An 18,044-nucleotide genomic window follows, 5' to 3' on the forward strand; every position below is an offset into this window, starting at 1 on the left:
TCCCTGCTAACAGTCCTTCTGCACACAGAGCCCAGGCCTTCCTTTCATGAAATGTGGGATGGTGCCTCCTGGCCTGCTGATGCCGCTGCAGACCTGGCTCTCCACATAGTCCTGCCAAAATACCTCCAGCTTGGCCACTGTGTCTGTCCCAGCCACCCACCCAGGCTGAGCTGAGGTCTGAGTTATGTCACTATTTAAGACCAAACTACTGATCTTTGGAGTGATCTAAAATGCACTCAACATCCCCCTACAATAAGGACCACTGATAAGCAACATCGATTGGCCCAAACCACAGCCAGACCTCCTTCAGCCCTCCAAGATGTCTTGGAGAGGCAAACCAAGAGTGACAGAAACATCACTGCAGAGTGGGTTTTGAAGGCACGTTCCAGCAAGAAAAGCAAGAGCGAAATGACTCGGCACGTGGATGCATCACGCAGTCTGCTCTGGGCAGCTGGGCACGGCCCTACCAGCTTCATGCAGCTGAGATGGGGCAACACCTGCCTCGTGGCTGGAGCACAGACCGAAGGGAAGCTGTGCCCCGTGCCAGCTGGCGTTCCCTCCCTGTGCCCCATTTGCCATGCCCCTAGCACCAGCCAGCTGTGCTGCGAGGTGATAGCGCAAGGGCTGTCAGTGCAGCAGAAACTGGGGAAAAATCAGGCTGAGAAACCAGCTGCAAGTGGGACAGATATGCAAGAAGAGAGGCTGTACAGCCAGGTGCAGGCTCCTTGCTGCGAGCGGAGCTAAGCTGGCCAGGCTGCTGGCAAAGTGAATGGAGATCTAGCTGACATAACAAGCCATTTAAGAAGTCAAGTTTCCTCTGCTTTTCACTATCTTTTTTTTCCCTTCTTTCCTTTATTTTTCCCTTGTTAGTAATTTTTTTAAGGGCAGACAGCTTATCCCGTGAAGCTGTCCTGAAAGGAGGGACTGGGCTGTTTGACCCTCTACCAGTTCCCTACTGACAGGCATTTATTCAAATCCTTCTCCAATTTCAACCAACAGAGAGGCATAGAGATCCCAGAGATAATGAAAGTCCTTTAGATTTAATGAAAATAGGTAGGTGGATAGAGGAGAGAGGACTCCCTGAGCACCCCCACTGTGGTAGAAATTGGAGCATGAGCTAAAATACCAAGCACCAGAAAACCGTCATGGGAGAAACCATGTAAGTACCCCACACTACAGGAAACACATTTAATCCACCTCTGCGCCCGGAAGGGCACTTGCAGCTGAACACGGAGCAGGGAGTCAACATGCAATGGAGGCAGGCACAGCCCGTCGTGCCTGGATGAGCAGCAGGTCCCTGTTCCTGTGGCCTCTGCACAGATGGAGGGCACGGCTGTCCGGGAGCAGATGCTTCTCTTGCACCTGGTCTGCTATCGTGTGGTTTCCCTTCCCGGCATCATTGGCTAGCACTGAGCTGTGCATTAACGTCTGGAACTGCCAAAGGTGTTTAAAAGGCTTCTCCATCTCTCATGAAGGAAAGAGCATCCTCATCCCTAGTCACACCTGTCCCAAGGAGACTGTATCCTCTGTGCTAACGATGCTGGCCCAGCTCTGTAATGAAGCTGCACTGCGCCGCTAATGCTCCTGCATCCTCTAGGCAGAGCGAGGCCAATGAGCCTGCTCCCTGTGCGAGTCTTCCCACACCCTCTCCGCAAATAAGCTCCTGCCAGGTCATAGCCTGACTCCACCGCTGACTTTGCTGGCACGTGAGTGCCCACCACTTCCTTCAGAAGCTGCTGAACAATATGAACCAGGCTTAATGATGGATGCAACTCTTGCCTGCTCCCTGCGGATTTTCTGTACTCTGTACAGAGGAGATCCCATTTCACCCTCTGAAGGAAGAAGGCAGCAAATGGACAGGCATTATCCTTCCTATTCGCACTGAAACATTGGCAGTGCCAGCACACATAAAAAATGGAAGGAGACATATACCTTCCTCTTTTAAAAACAAGAAGGGCTAGGATGCTTTCCAAGACTAGAAACAAACTTAAGGCCAAGGCTGACATTTCAGGGATTGTTGCCAATTAACTTACTGAATAAAATTCTCCTCTTCAGCCATGCTCTGTGCATGCAGGAGAGGAGCCAGATTGTTTTCCTGCCCCAGTTCTGGATAGTAATTTTTGCTGCATTCACTCGGAGACATCTGTCTGTTTTCATGCCTGCAGTGTAAGCTGGTGTTCAAGTTGCATCTGCTGAGGAGCCTCTCTGCTCCCTATCCTGGGGGCTATTTCAGGGCAAAAATATCCATTAACCACTTACTCTGAAGCACACACTTGACAAAAGCATGAGCAAAGAACATAATGATGCATCAAGCTCCACATATAACTCATCAGCTGCGGCCATGCCCAGAGAGATGGAGGGAGCAGTGCTCCAGAGCAGTGTGGCTGCTTGAGCCGTGGTGGCCGGGCCGCATGGGCTCCCCAGCACCATGCCTGCGCCATGGCCTGGGCGGCCCAGTTTGCTCCTCGGGCATCGCAACCCACCTGAAATCTCCAGCGTGTGTGGTGCCCCCACGCAGCCCCATTCCAGAGGGGGCTGAGCTTGCCGGGCGGCTCTCCCTGCCTGCCAGCTGACCCCAGAGGGGTGTGCGCTGCCGCATGCCCTGCAGTCCTGCTCCTTCCCTGGGGACCCGAATCCACATCACATCCACCCTCCTCTCCCTGCCACAGAGGCCCGAGCGGTGTTCCGCAGTCTCGTGAGCTGCTATTTCACCAGCCATGACTTAGAGATGCTAAATAAAATAGCAGCAAGGTCCCAAACCCACTATAAAAAGAGAAAGGGAACAAGAAAGGGTTGGGTGCAGTGTGTGTTTCAGGGTGTACAAATGACTGGAAACAAATCCCAAATCCCTGAAAACTCGGAGAAAACAGGAACAAAAGGTGGGAGAAAACCACACAAGCAAGGGTGAGGCGGCAAGGAGAGGGGCTCTCAGTATTGATGTTTGAAACGGGCTCTTTAAAATGGAAGATAATGACACTGAAAATTATTCTGAGCTTTTCAAAGGCATAAATGACCAAACTGCCTCCTGACTCCTGAATTACATTATCCAGAAAGAACTTAATAGCATGTTATTATCGTTTCTCCTCGCTGACAGGATTTCGGCACTGAAAAGACAAACAAGAAGTGCATTCATAATCGCAGCCGCGTTCACCTCCGCAACGCACCGGCCGCAGCTAATTTCAGGTAAGTGTCTCGGTGGCTGGCCAGGGGAGCTGGATGGGGCTCACTGCGCTTGGGGGCAAGGTAATTGCCTTTGTCACTGCCTGAGGGGGACCAGCTGGGTGTCCCCGAGTGGCGGCCAGCACCAAAAGCCTGCTGCGTGGGGGAGAAAGGCATCGCCTGAGCCGGACGGTGGCAGCTGAGCCCATGGGGACGGCTCTGGCGGGGCCCAATGCTCCCCACAAGGGGCCCGGGTCTGCGCAGACAGCAGCGGGGTCCCTGTGTCTGCTCCGTGGCCGCAGCTCCGCTGGCCTGCTGGGAGCTTATAGGAATGGGAGCAAGATGAGAAAGGGGGCATAGGGACGTGCGAGGGCTGAGGAGTGTAAGCAAAAAACCAGGCCTGAGCTGTCCAGGGATAGCCCCAACCTTTGGCATTTGTGGTATATGGTTCCTTTTGGTGATGGGCAGCCCCAGAGATAGCAGTGCCGCTGATTTCCAAGCTGGGCAGCCTGGCAAGCCCCTCTCCTGCCCCCACTTGCCACCCCATCCCCATGCCCCGATCCAGAGGTCAGAAGGCAGCTCCGTCACATTGTGCTCCCGACTGACCTGGGTGTCTCAGACATGCCCTGGGACGGGCATTGTCCTGGTGCAAGCCGACGATGACCCTGGCATCAGATAGCACCGTTGTGCCACGGTCTGAGGGGCACAATGCATCAGTTTGCTTTGGGCCATTCCCAAGGCCTTTCTTTATGTCTTCCTTGGTTTTTATCAATGTGCACCACTGCAGTCCAAAACACCTCTCTCCTAGGAGGTGCCCCATCTCCTCCTGAAATTCCCCCCCCAATAGCCAGAGATGGGGGGTGCAGGAGCCCAGCCTGGAGGGAAGGAGGCAGGGAAGAGAAAGAGGAGGAGAGCCATTGTTTGGGCTCTGCTCAGCTGCCGCTGCCACAGGACACATTTGCATGGGGCCACCCAGGACACAGAGCGTGACCCAGCCCAGCGGGGTCCCCGGGCAGAAGACCGTCTCTGTTATGGCGATGGAATGATGAGGCTGAGCTAAACCCAAGGGGAAGCCTTTGCGCAGCAGTCCGTGGCTGCCCATGATTTATGTCCCAGGTTTAACAACATTTCATTTCAGCAGCCGCACTCCGACATCCGTAGGCCCCTAAGCAAGTGAAGGGGGTAACTGCCAATAATAAAAGCCAGCACTGTGCTCTGCCGCCTGCCCAATGCACATGCAGTCCTGATTTTTCCACTGGTAGTACAATACAGCAAATAACCCTTCCCAGCAGAAGACAGGCTGCAGAGGGAGCTTACACAGCACACCCAGAGCCACCTGCATCACCAGGGTGGCACCCCCCAGCCCAGCCTTGGCAGGAGGCTCTGGGAGAGGGGCCACAAGAGCACTGCTCCCATAGCAAAATTCAGGTGCTGCTGGAGACCGGACACATGGCATGGGAGCACCCGAGCAGCTTCGCAGCCCTGTGGCCTCCCGCGGGAGCTCCCCTGGGTCTGATCCCTCATCCGGGACTGCTTGGCAGAAAGTATGAACCCAGCAACCAAAGGAAACTACGGGGAGGTCTTCTTCTTGGATGGAGATCCCGAGAGCGAGACCATGGAGCAGTCTCCAAACTAAAGGAGTTGCATGAACCATGTAACCAAGGCAAGACCAGGGCTGAAGAGCAAACTGCATGGTCTCATGACGCCAAGGAGCAACCACAGTCCTAGTGCAGACTGGGTGCAGCACAGGCAGCCGTGGGACTGGCTGCCCTGTGATATACGCATCTTATATCGCTGGGTTTTCCTTTCAGCCTTATCAGCATGATGGATAGTTTAGGCATGGTGAAGGACAAGATAGTAAAAACTATGACCATGATTACTATTTTTCATATTTTAAGAGCAACATGATATGACCAGGCTTCGTGCATGTCACTTTGTTTATTAGCTATCATTTAGTAATCTCTTCCATCTTTGCTTTATTAAAGTTGGAGGTGCTGTTAGGCTGCAGGCTGGGAGGAGAGCAGAGGCCCATGGGGCAGCCACCCTGGGGAGACACTCACTTCCTCGCTTACATCCACGTTGACGCTGGAGCTGCAGGGCTGCAAACCACCAGCAGCTAACATGCATTTTACATGCAGACACATCCTGCTAGCTCAGACCCAAGTCTTGTTCCTTTCTTTGCAGTTTTCTAGTTATAGGAAGAGGCTTATGCTCATATGTATCAGAGTAGGGAAAAGTAGCCTCAGCAAAAAAGAATATGAATAAAATGAAAATAAATACCAAAGCTCTTCCCTACTCCTCACTGCTCATGCAGTCTGGGTGAACAGTTTTTACAAGACCATCAGAAATCAAAGTACCTGGCTTACAGCAAGCGGCTCAAGAGGGAAGCTGTGCAAAGAGCAGCCAGTGATCTGACACCGTGGCTGATCTGGAGTGCCACGGAGGATGGCAAGCAGAGGCATGCTCCCTGGGCCACACAAGCCAACCTAGAAAGGCCATTACCCTTTGACAAGGTCACCTTGAGCTGCATGGGGACTCCTGGGGGAGGCCGGTGCTGCCAAATGTGTCACAGGGTCGGCCGGAGGCACCCAGGTAAGTGCACAGTCACGTCCTGCCCAGGGCTCCCTCAGGCACAGCTGTGGGCAAATGCACAGCAATAATCCCTGCAGGGAACAGAGACGCGGATCGCTACCCTGCAGAGAAGCGGCAGCAGCTTTCCAAGTTGGCATGGGGAAGATCTCTCAGCTGGGTGTAGCTTCCCACCACCCCACGTGCTGTGTGCTGACTGCCCTCAGCCAGGGAAACACTCAGCACTGTCTCTATGGGACCTGATTACCATCACATAGAGGCACTTAGCATCCGTCCAGTCTGCTCAAGAAGCCTTCAGCTGGGTATAAGTAGAATTTACTCCTGGTTTAAAGTCTGATTAAAGCCCAAGGCAGCCATAGCAGGACCCTGGAAGGGCACACACTGCCTCTTCTCAGGAAGGCACCGCGACGTGCAGGTTTTGCCCAAGAACAACCTGAGAAGTGGCTGGTTGATTCAAACTGCAAGGCGAGCTATCCAGGCTGGCATTTGCTGGGACAGGCAGGCTCACAGCCCTGGCTCCACAACCGAACCAAACAAAAACAGCCAGCAAGCTCTGGCCTGGGCTTCAGAGCAAAGATGAGTCCTGGGCAGGGACATTATCTCATGTCTGAGCACAGACACTGACACAGAGGGAGAGATGGGAAGGGTGAAACCCAGAGCCAACTTCATCCCACAGCGCTGACTCGATGGCAGTGGTTGCATGGCTTCACTGGCAGGCTGGCTGGAAGGGGCCGTGGGGCATTTGTCTGTCTGCCCTCCCACTCCGAAGAAGACTCTCGTCAACAGGAGACCCACTGAGCCATGCTTTGGCTGGCCAGGTCCTTGAAGCCCCCTGGGATGGAGACCCTCTCTGGGTGACATGTCCTAGCTCTGCACCACCCTCCTGATGAAGTAGTTCATCCCTGTGCCCAATCTAACTATCCAAGCTGTAACTTGTGGCCATCGGCCCTTGCTAAGTTGACTGGCACTACCAGAAAGAGTTTAGCTCTATTGCCTCTCTAACTCCCTTTCAAAGAGTCGCTGGCCATTATCAGCTCATGCCTTTGCTTCTTCCTTGCCAGACTAAACAAGCGCATCTCCCTCACAGGCAGGATGGGCAGTAGGTCCTGGCCATGTCGCGTGCCCTCCACTGGACCCAATCCAGTTTTTCAACATCCCCCTTAAACTGAGAGAACCAAAAGAGAACACTGTTTCAGGTGTGGACTCAGCAGCACCAAGCAGAGAAGGAGAACAAGCAGCCTCGCCAGCCACACTCCTCCTGATGTAGCCTAGGACATGGTTTCCACTGCGAGCTCACGTTTACCTGGGGTTCCCCGTAATCCCTTCCTGCTCCTTTTCAGCAGGGCTGCTACTCTGCTAGTAGGTTTTCTTTTCACCTGAAAGGTCCTAGTGATACCTCATGGAATTAGATGTTAAGGGGACATCACTATCACCTGTATGGTGCTTGGAAAGGATAATTTTTCTCAGAAGGGTAATTAATTAATTACAAATGTCATTCTCTCACTGTCCAGCTCTTTCACAGTCCTGGGCAGCACTCGAGCAACTGCTGGAGGAAGGAGGATGACCCCCCCGCAGGTACCTTGGCAGGGCTGACAGAGGGCCAGCCCCATGCCAGCGGGAGCCTGGTGGCCCCGGTGCCCTGGTGCAGTGGGGACCCGGGCTGCCTCCTGACCAGGGACTTTGCACCCGCCAGCCTGTCATCCCCAGCAGAGTGATAGCTGCTGGCTGACCAGCTGGAACAACAATTGAATCCCACCTGGGGGAGGGAGGGAAACAGCCACAGGCGAGCTCCACGGAGACAGAGCCAAAAAAAGGCTCTGAACCACCTCCCAGAGGCAGCTTCGCCTCAGCAAGTAACACACTACGCTGCTCTGGTGCATGGGGTGGCACGAGGAAGGGGGAACCCTTCATTGTGCCAGCAATGGTGACTTGCCTGTCACAGCGTCTGGGCAACCTGTGAAACAAAAAGCATAAAGTGCAGTCCAGAAGCATTTAGAGATAACAAATCCATTCAGAGCCATGGTGGGTTTTGGTATTTACCCCCAAAAGGTGGGGGACACCTCTGCCCTTCTCTCAACCCTCCTCACCTCCCATCCGCAAACCCCCAGTCCTCACTAGCAAAAATTAATTGCTGCAAACACACAGCATCACATGCATTCTCCTGCTGCTCCTCAAAGAGCAGTTTGCTGCCCGGGTGGAGCGCCAATGCTGCTCCTAACCACCGGCCATTGCCACACTGCAGCAAAGCAGAAAAGGCCGAGTCCCCTCGCAAACAACAGGGGTAGGATGTCAATCACATGAGGACTGGAGATGGGAAAGAACGGAAAGCCTTTGGGCCTTGCAGACTCACTCCACACAGCACAGGGTGAGGCAGCGAGCACGGAGTGGTGGCAGCAGCTTGCCCCCAGAGACATCAGCTGCTGGCACCTCGCTGTCCAGGGCACTCCCCCCTGGGGAGTTTTGGAGGTCCCGGCCCCCAGCACTGCTGCAGCCCTGCCCAAGGTGGGAAGCTGCAGAGGTGTGTGGCCCGGGAGCCCGAAGCGGGGGCAGCAGGGGCACAGCAGGACCCCCTGGGGGCTGCCGCACTCCTACAGCAATCAAGATCTTCAGCTAAGCCTTGAGGCAGGAGATGACTCTTTGGTGCGGAGCAGAGAGCAGCCCTTCTGCTGCTTTGCTGCAGACATTAAGAGGGAGGTGATGAGCAAACTCAGAGACTCCATTTGCTCCTTCCCTACAGCCCCTGCTCCAAGCTGTCAGAGGATCAGCAGCCCCAAGCAGACCTGGATTTACCCAGAGGGCTGGGAGCCTCTGAAGTATCCCTCCCAGCTCAGCAGTGCCAAACCGCCCCTCCCAGTGCAGGGCATGCCAGCCTGCACCCTCCTGATCTCAGTGCTGTTTGTTTGCTCTGTGCCATTTGAAAGCTGCAATCACCCAGGACAAGCACATCCCCTGGGTGAGATGGGGACGGCCAGAACTCGGGCTGCAGGGGCAGGAGCCAGCCCCACCCTCTTGCTTCTAGAGAGGAGCCAAGGAGGAAGAAATGTCTGTCCCCACCTTTCTAGCCATCCAGTTGTCAGGGGATGAAGGGGGAAGGCACTGGCTGCCCTGAGGGCTGTGGCCCTCCAGACATCCATCTCTCTGCTCCCACCTGAATGCCGGGTGTCCTGGCACAGCCCACCATGCGTGACGGCTCCTTGCATGCTCCAGGACCCAGCAGCCTACCCACACCCCTTTGGACTCGGGGTACGGGGGGGGAGAATGGTGCTGGAGGACATGGAGATATGCAGCGGTGGTGGGGGAAGAGCCCTGCCAAGCGATGCATTAGAAGACAGCCCCAGTGACCCACGGGAAGTAATTTGTGAGGGGAATGACTTTGGCACAGACCAGGCTTCATGCCGGTCACAGTTCATTTGCTATGGGAAGCAGGGAGTGATTAATTTGGAAAGCTTCTACGCTGCGACTGCACGAGGTTCACACACCCCTGCAAGATGGCAGAGGCCACTACGCAGCCTCGATCTGCAAATCTATATGCCACCCACTTGTCATCACTGAAGTTCACTGGATGTGCTAGGTAAAGGCTATGGTGTTCAGCATGGGCTAATGCTCTCTTTGGCTTTTTCTTCAGCTGGATATGAAAAAGCACGTTCACTTCATACCCTAAATTCTTGCAGTTTTGCATGGCAACGTCATTTACCCTGACCGCCCCATTTTCCACCTCCAGCCAACCTAATGACAGTACATTTAAATGCTAGACAAAAAGGACTGCTGGCTCCCCAACACTTCGAGAGTACTGAGAGCCTTTAGAATGGGAGATGCTACAAGGCTACAATGTAGTATTTCACATTACAGGGGCTGAAAGATGCCCATCAGTTTTGCACTTCTGGCCCCAGCTCCTACCCTCCACTTGTCAGTCCTGAGAAAGAGTCGGTGGGCTCAGGAGCCTGCTACAAGGTCAATGTTTAGAGCCTGCACCAAACTTCAGTTCGCTCGCAGCTGAAGCTGGGCAGACAGCAGCCCGCGTGCCGCCTGCAAGCAGAGCAGCACAGGCTGTGTTTGCTGGTGGTGAAAACGCCAATAAATGCAGGTTGGAAGGAGAGGCCAAGTGCATGGAGCTGATCCAGGTTACCCGTGTTTGACAACCAGAAATTGGGATGAGAAAGTGTCTTTTCAAAACCCTTTTAACACATTCACCTTTGAGGGCTTTCAGCAAAAAGACAAGGCAGGAATGTTAAAGGGTCAAACTCCGGGTGTTTGCTTGTTCTTTCCTCAGGCAAACCCTCATTGATTAACTGTGGGAAGGGTGAAAGCTGAGCACAACTGATGGAGGAGTCCCACTGCTAACACCGAAGCACGCAGCCTCCCAGCAGAGAGTAATGTCAATAGACAAAGCTCTTCCAAATACACGCGGCTCTCTGCCTGCTGCCAAAAACAACAGTCTGAGGCACTGCTGGTTCCCTACCACTTTTAGGGCCAGTACCTTCCTCAGGCAGCAGGACTAGCAGCACATGGCTGGATTTTGGGGGAGGGAGGAAGAACAGGCATGGCAGCTGAGAGCAGGCTGAGGGCTTGGCAAGTCAACACAAACGTCAGCTGCGGGGAGCCCCTCCATGATGCAGGATCCTCTGGAAATGAGGGGTACGACCAGGGTCTGTGTGATGAGCTGTCACGCACAGATGTTGGCGAGACCCAGACAGTGCTCTGGTTGGTATATCTAGACATGGAGAGGCAAAGGCATTTGCAGGGGCAGCTGTAAGATGAGGATGTGCAGTTGGTGACCATTGCTAGAGGGTCTCCTGGACTTCACTGGGTGCACCAGGCCAATTTTTTGAGCAGAGCTCTACTACTGAGGAGAACAAGACAGGCACTTACAGCTTGTAGGCTGGCCAGTGTGGGTGGGCCTAAGCAAGGCACTGATTCAGCCAGGCTGATCGCATGAGCAAAGATTGCTCACGTACAGGCTGCAGGACCAGTACTCCAGGGCCCCTATGACTCCATGTCGACTCAGAAGTCTCGTCACTGCAATTACCACCACTCCATTCCCTGACGCCATCACACAACCCAGAAGTCAGGGGAATCTCTGACCTGTCATTGCACAGGTTGGGGACAAGCTGTGCGAGGACATTCAGGGTTTCTTTTTTTGCTCTTAGCAAAGATGGGAGAGAGTACCTCACTCCTGCTGCTGTCCCCACAGTAGGAAGGGCTCAGAGACCTAACACCAGGGTGACACGACTGACTGCAGAGGAGACCAAAAACCCAAGTTCAGTAATTCCCCATCCACAACTCCATCAATCACACACCACTTCTTGACAGTCCTGAGCCAGCCAGCTGTGCCTTCACTCTTGAGCATGTACATAGTCGCTGTCATAAGCCACACATCTGCAGTCACTAACTCATCATGCCCAAGCACACCTGTAGTCAGGTACCTTTTCTGGATTACATTCCTTCCCTCTCCCACACAGCCAGTAAGAGAATCTGTTCCTCAGGGGCTGACACAGGCACTCACCCGCACTCTGCCCCCTGCTTCCATTCCCATGTAAATGGACTCACTGCAAGGTGGGGTTTCGCACTGATGCAAGCTGGGAAACTGCACGCAAACTGGGAGAGTGCACGTCGTCTTGTGGCTTGCTCTCAGGCACAGCCTGGTGCCTGAGTAACTACCCTCAGCTTAGCAAGCTTGCTGGCAGTAGAGGGATGTTCCCATCCTGTCCTTCGTGTCCCCTTTCACCAAGACAGTTTTTGAGAAAGCTGAAATGATCTGAGCAGTCACCTCCATCCACCCTTCCTGGCTATAGGAATCCTCACAAGCAGCAGGGACATCTCCCAGGATCCCAAATATGTCACATGTAGATGAGGCCTCTGGGTAAGACTTCCTGGTAGCTGTCCCATAGCTGCAGAGTCAGAGTCATCAGACCTGTCACTTGCACCACTGAGCAAGTGGCAGGTTTTCGTCCGAGACAGGAGCAGTGAAACGCCACAGGCGGTGACGAGGTGAAATGCTCAGTGCGTGGCACAGGGATGGTTATGTCTCACAGATGTGCTGCAGCGTGCTCCCGCAGGCAGGGAGGAGGCAGGCCTAGTGTGGATCTGGGTGGCAAGGAGTGGTGCACCCTCCCAGCAGGATGACACCCGCTCCTCCATCCCATCCCAACACACATCTGACGCAGCACCAGAGGACCCAGGTGTGGAACAAACCTCTTGGGAAGAGGAAAGACCAAGAGGCCATTTCATTTGGCCTGCAAGGAGTTAACAGTGCTGCCTGGCATCAATTACTCAGTGGAGAAATGGAAACAGGACTGAGGTGAGAGGCCCAAACAACACCCTGAGTGCACAGTCAGGCATCCCTCCCCCAAAGGTCTTTGATACAACATTTATTTTGCTGTGTGGCAGTACTGTACAGTACACATACATTAACAGCAGTTTCAGAGCCCTGAGTTGTCATTCTTCCTGCCTTCTATGAATTTCAGGAAAGAGGCAGGACCACTGTCCCCTTCCCCCATTTCACCTGCAAGGAAACAGGCCAGGAAAAGTCCAAAAACACACAGGCACTTGCTGACAGGACTGGAGACAAACCTCAGAAAGCCAGACTCCCAGTGCACCACTCTCACCATTAGGGTCCCCTTTCCCTGGTGCTGGGAGAGGAAGCCCTAGTGCCAACTCTCCACAAGATCTCACTCCTCTGAAAAACTCTCTGCACACCTGAACAGAAATCAGACTGAGGAGACTGCAAAAACTAATATAAACCCTACTGGATTTTAAAGGGACTTACCACCTCTCCCTGAGGGTCTGAGAAATGCTTTGGGGCATTCTAGGCAGGGTTGGGATTCTCTTAAATTCTGTAAGATTGTTTAAGAAAGAGCCAAGGAGAGGCTTTTGTTTCCAGTGCAGTCCCACTGGAATCGGAGTGGAATTTCCCCTGCTCAGATGGCGAAAGAAAGTACCCTGCCCTTCCAGCCACATGGTATCCCGCACCTCCTTTTCCTAAACCATGAAATGGCAGAGCTCCAGCACCAACTCCACCTCTCAGCGCCACAGAGAAAGCTAATGCTGTAACAAGCAAGGACAGTGCAGCGTGTAACATGGAACAAGACCCAAAAATAGCCCACAGAATAGACAGAAATAGTCAGAAAGGCAAATGTGCCATGGAGAGCAGAAGGGATGGAGGGAGCACCCAGGCCTCTCCCACCAGTTCATGTCAGTACATGGAATGGTGCATCTGGCTCAGGAGAGCAATGACCCAGTTCCCCAGCTGGGACCCCTTCAGCCACAGGAAGAGTTCATACAAGTTGATCTGCCACAGGCTCAGGGCTTCTGTGAGTGAGATCTGGGCCCTCCTGTAAAGCGAGTGACTCTTGCTCCTCTGGTACCTAGAATGAGAGAAACAGCTGCATTAGATTCAGCATGATGCAGCCCGGTGGGAAGGAGGCCTGTCCTACATCTTCAATACAACTGACCCGCCCCAGGGAAGGGGAACACCCAACCTCTGGAGAGTCATCATCAGTGGAGACCCCCTGGCAGTAGGTATTTTCTCCAAGTAATGTTCCTGAGGAGCTGGGGACTGCCTTCCTAGCACAAATCTGGCAGAAGAAACAGCCTTGCGAGTCCTGTTCTCTCCCCACTGTGTGTAGTGACCCTGGGCCATGGCATCCTCTGCTTCTATGCCCAGCTTCACTTCAGCTAACAGGGACAGGTGCACACCCCTATAGCCCTTCCTGGTAGCACACTTGTAAGAGTCCAGCAAGCCTGACACACTGATTCCAGGAAAAGTAATTTTCCACCTTTCATTAGAAGCAGAGGTTAACTGGGCTTCATAGGTCCCTCATCAGCCAGAGAAATAACTGTTATTTCTTCTGCAGGGAGGAGGAAGCTGAGGCAGAAGTGCATTGACTCGTATGACTCACAGATGGAAATCACTTGCACGACTCCTGTTCCTGGCTTTTACACATCAGCCTGATCTTCACAGTCAGCCCTAGCCCCTCAGTCACGCTGCAGAAACTGGCAGCAGTGAACTTGCACATCTTTCCTACCCATAAATACTTCCCAGTGGTGATGCCTGTAACAGGCAGGAAGCCCCTTCCCCTCCTCTGGAGGGGCCAAACCCTAAACGTTTACCTTAGGGCTCCAACTCCATCCCTGTTCCCAACCCCAGGGTGACACTTGTCCTTTGGAGAGGCTGATGGGCGCGAGAACAGCACAGATAGAAGCTGAGACATGTAACTGATCAGGGGTAGGACCACAGCAGATGTGCTCATGAGAGAGAGAGGTCCACAGCTAAGAGTAAGAGGTCAAGTTAGGCCTTGTCAGGGCCCTGAGTGGGGGGCTCTAATAAGCCTTAATGGTCCTGACTAGCCTGAGACCTCCCCCAACCCTCTGCTCATAGGCCCAGGAGCTCCTGTTAATCTCAGGCCTGCACCTTCAGTCCCTGCCTGAGCTACACTGGAGGGGGAATGGTCCCCAGCTCATGCTCTGCTGTGAAGCCCCTTGACCTGGACCTCAACTCACATACTGACCTCTTGGCTTGACCTCAGTCCTGTCTTGTCACCATGGACCTGCCTGAAAACCACTGGACCTGATCTACAGATTGACTTTCTGGTTTGACCTTGGACCTGCCCTGTTACCATGACATGCATTATGATATGGACTTTTGATTGGACCTGATCACCATCTCAGGGTCTGCCCTGGTTGCCTTGCTCAGCTACTGTGGGACTGGGCCCTGGCTGGCCCTGGAATCCCCTCCAGCTCCTGGCCCCCAGGGACAACCAGCCTCTGCTGCTCCATGTCTGGCCTCTGGTGCCTGGAGAAGAGACTCACGTGGAAACAGCTCTGATGCAGCAGCGAGACATGTTGAGGAAGGAGCTGGCACTGGCCCGCGTGTGCAGGGCTGACTCAATGCCCCTTAACAAGTCATTGGTCTTCAGCAGCAGCAACATCTGGCGGGGGACGTTGTTGAGGAGCTGGGTGATCTGGGGTAGGTAAGCAGCAGCGTTGGACCGGATCTCCACATCCTGCAGCCAGCCGGGTCATGTCAGAGAGAAAGGAAAGAGAAGTGAGAGTGCATGGGAAACCCAGATCCAGATGCAGCTGAGATTTGGCAGGAGGAGACAGTGTTTTTTCAGGCTATGACTCTTGGCCAGAAGCTAAAGAGCTCTTTGTCCTGCTTTACTGCAGACACCTGGCTGTCCCAAGCACTCACAGCAGAGACCACTCTTGCCATGTCCCACCTGCCCCTCAGTGAGATAAGGCCCTGTCCTCTCAGTGGCAGGATTAATAGCCTCTCAGCGGCAGGATTAATAGCCTCTCAGCAGAACAGGGCACTCACTGCTATCTCAGTTCTTGGCCTGCAGCAACCATGTCTCATTACTGCCCTTGCAGCGTTCTGACTGAGTCTCACCTCACCAACCCCAAAGCTGGCAGAGCTGCAGGTTGCCCAGGACTCCTCAGGAAGGTGGAGGCATGCTCCAGGGACAACCAGGCTGCTCCTTGTCTTGCTGTCCCATGCAGCTGATGGCTTTACGCTATACTGATGAAGCTGTTTCCAAGGCCTGGTTTAGTCCTCTGTCCTCAACACAACTCAGCAGAGGTGAGAAAGCAATTATGCAGTTAAGTGTCATGCTAACCCAAAAGATCAAAAACTGTCATCTGTCAGACTAAGGGTCTATCTATCTACCCTGTCTGGCAGCCACCAGTAGCAGACGCTTAAGGAAAAAGTGTAAGACCAAGGCAGACACAGAGTGATCCTTCATGTTCCTTGGTTCCCCAGCTTCTAACAAATACACTGCCCACGGTAAGGTCCCAGTGATAGCTGATGGGTTACAGCCTAAGCCAGTTAAGATGGGCTCCCCTCCAAACGTGAGCCACCAAAGCATCCAAGACAGCCAGTCTCAACTCTTCTGCCTCTTTTTAGATCTGAGAGTTCCCCCACCATCCCAGTAAATGTAGGACAGTGTGGTGTGGAGCTGATCCCATACGCTTAACCAGGTCCCTACCTCTTCCTACAGAGGCCATGACATGAATCAGCAAATCCAAACAGAAGAAGTCCCTGGAACATATGAAATCTCCAGAATCCAGGAGGACACATGCAGAGGACAGTAAAGGACTTCTTACAGGAGGGAGGGTCCTTTGTGGGAAAGGACAGCTCTAAAACCTTCTCTCCTCTGGAATGAGGGATGGCTGGCCTATATTTCATGGATCTCACACGCACTCTTTGTGAACTTCAGACTTATTATAAAGGAACAGACCTGCACAAATCGAGTGTGCAGGTCATGATGGTCAGAGATGTATACAGCTCACACACCACCATGGTTGCTTTGCTGCTGACAAATAAATCTTTGTGACCTCCTGCCTCGTCACTGACCAAATAGACAAAGCTTCAGCAAGAAGACGCTTAGCTCTCCTAAACGTTAAACGCTTTGTTCCATTATTTGTGGGCAGAAAATTCTTCCCTGATTATCTCTTATCCCTTATCCTAGCCAGCATCACTGCAGAGTCTACTTTATTTTCTATTTCATTTCTTTTTATTTTTAGCTCCAGCTGCTTGTCCACATCACAAAACAACCACATGATCTGTCATCAGAACTGTCATTTTCTGTCAAGGGTGAAGCCTGTGTGCAGAGGAAGAAATGAGCTATGCCACAGGACCTGAGAAAAGCCCCTTGGCTGCAATCGCTGAGGCTGCAGCAAAACACAATCATAAAATCAGATGAGATGAGGCTAGCAGCCACCCTGAGCGGTCTGCCGCCTGGCCTTGTCTTAAGGCAGGAACAACTACACCTATGGCAATCCTCACACATTTGCCTACCCTGCTCCTAAAACTCTCCGGTGATGTGACTCACAACCTCCCCAGACCATCCGCACCAGTGTTTCATTGGCCTTGCCATTAGATCTGGCTTTTCTCATGTTTAACCCCAATCTCCTTAGTTGAATTTAAACCCATTACTTCTTGTCCTGTTCACAGCAGTCTTTAACAGATTTGAAAATCACTACAACTCTTTTCAACCCATGCTTTTCTAGACTTTTTCTGCCCTAACTTGCTCAGGCTTACTTCATAGCTTGCATCTGCTTGACCACTAGTCCTTGTAGCTTCCTACTGAACTCTCCTCAGTTTCATCAAACCTTTCTCAAAATGCAGTGCTCCAGACTGGACGTAGCACTACAGATAAGATTTTGTTTCAGGAGGGTTGCTTCCTTGTTTCACAGGCTACTCTCAGGTCAAAACATCCTCAAGCACACTCTCTGGAGCTCTGCGCTGATAGTACCTCCCTACACAGCGCTTGGCTCATGCTGCTGATACAATCTTTCAAATTCACCTCTAAACTAAGGGCAAGCAGCAGCTAATTTCCTAATGCCACGGCAAATCTGCTCAGCTCCCCATTATCTGCTGCAGGATTATCCAGTTTCAGCATTAATTGTGTCATGTAGGCAAAGACAACAGACCTGGCTCCATACAAGCAATTCAACTCAATGACAAAGTTCATTTGCCCACACAAGGTACCATGCAGGTGCAGTGGTACCTCTGGCATAACCTTCACAAGCCAGTTCAGGATAAACATCACTTAATAGCTCCGATTCAAAACTGGCCTTGTAGAAGTGGAGCCAGCTCTGTGTTGATTTGCTTTGGTGCCTCTGAATTTTTTATTGCAGCTACCAGCTCCAGAACTCACCAGATCAAGCACAGATCTGCTAGACAGTCACTGTATTATTTCTGATATGCAGAAAGTTAACTTAGGTAGGAAGCAATCAAATTACTGGGGGTGGGGGCGGTCCATTACCCAAGGTATCTGACCTACTCATTGCTATGGATAATGGCAAGCCAGTGCAGCAAATTCCACCACATCCATCAAAATGAAACGCCAACTCGAAGGAATTTCCAGAAGAGAATGTCACAGGACAATATTATAATGCTACTTAAATGAATTTCATCCTCTCTACTACAAATGCATGCAGATAAAAACAAACCATAGGATGCAACACGTTTCTACCTACAGACACTAGTCCATTGGCTGAAATCACATCACTGTATGCTCATCTCTAAAAACAGCACTGTTGGCAGGGGCTGCTACTATTCTTAAGGCAGTGTGTGCATGTCAGGAGTGCGAGGAGGCGTGAAAAGGATCCCAGCATGTGTGGATAGGAAAGGGTGGAGAACGAAAGTGGCAATTTCCTAGATTTGTAGTGATTGAGTTGACAGGATCTGCAGTTAAGCAACCTTGACTCCAAGTTAATAGGGTTTCTGATTGGGAGGTAATTTCCAAGAGATTTTAGGAGTTTGTATCAGTGCTGCTAGTCATTTACATGAATAG

General features: G+C 52.5%; 1 protein-coding gene across 7 annotated transcripts in view; it reads right to left on the minus strand.

Annotated features, from left to right (window-relative positions):
* Positions 1 to 12,936: 12,936 nt before the first annotated feature.
* ADCK1 (aarF domain containing kinase 1) overlaps positions 12,937 to 18,044 on the minus strand; it is a 79,547-nt gene continuing 74,439 nt past the window's right edge. For all 7 annotated transcript variants that reach the window (XM_059819654.1, XM_059819653.1, XM_059819656.1 and 4 more), the window contains 2 exons: positions 14,557 to 14,750; positions 12,937 to 13,112 (listed from right to left, as the gene is read on the minus strand). In XM_059819654.1, coding sequence (XP_059675637.1) covers positions 12,941 to 13,112; positions 14,557 to 14,750 — 366 coding nt within the window. In that variant the 3' untranslated portion in view covers positions 12,937 to 12,940. The remainder of the gene's footprint in view (positions 13,113 to 14,556; positions 14,751 to 18,044) is intronic.

This window comes from Gavia stellata, chromosome 7, assembly GCF_030936135.1.
Source record: "Gavia stellata isolate bGavSte3 chromosome 7, bGavSte3.hap2, whole genome shotgun sequence".
Classification (NCBI taxonomy): domain Eukaryota; kingdom Metazoa; phylum Chordata; class Aves; order Gaviiformes; family Gaviidae; genus Gavia; species Gavia stellata.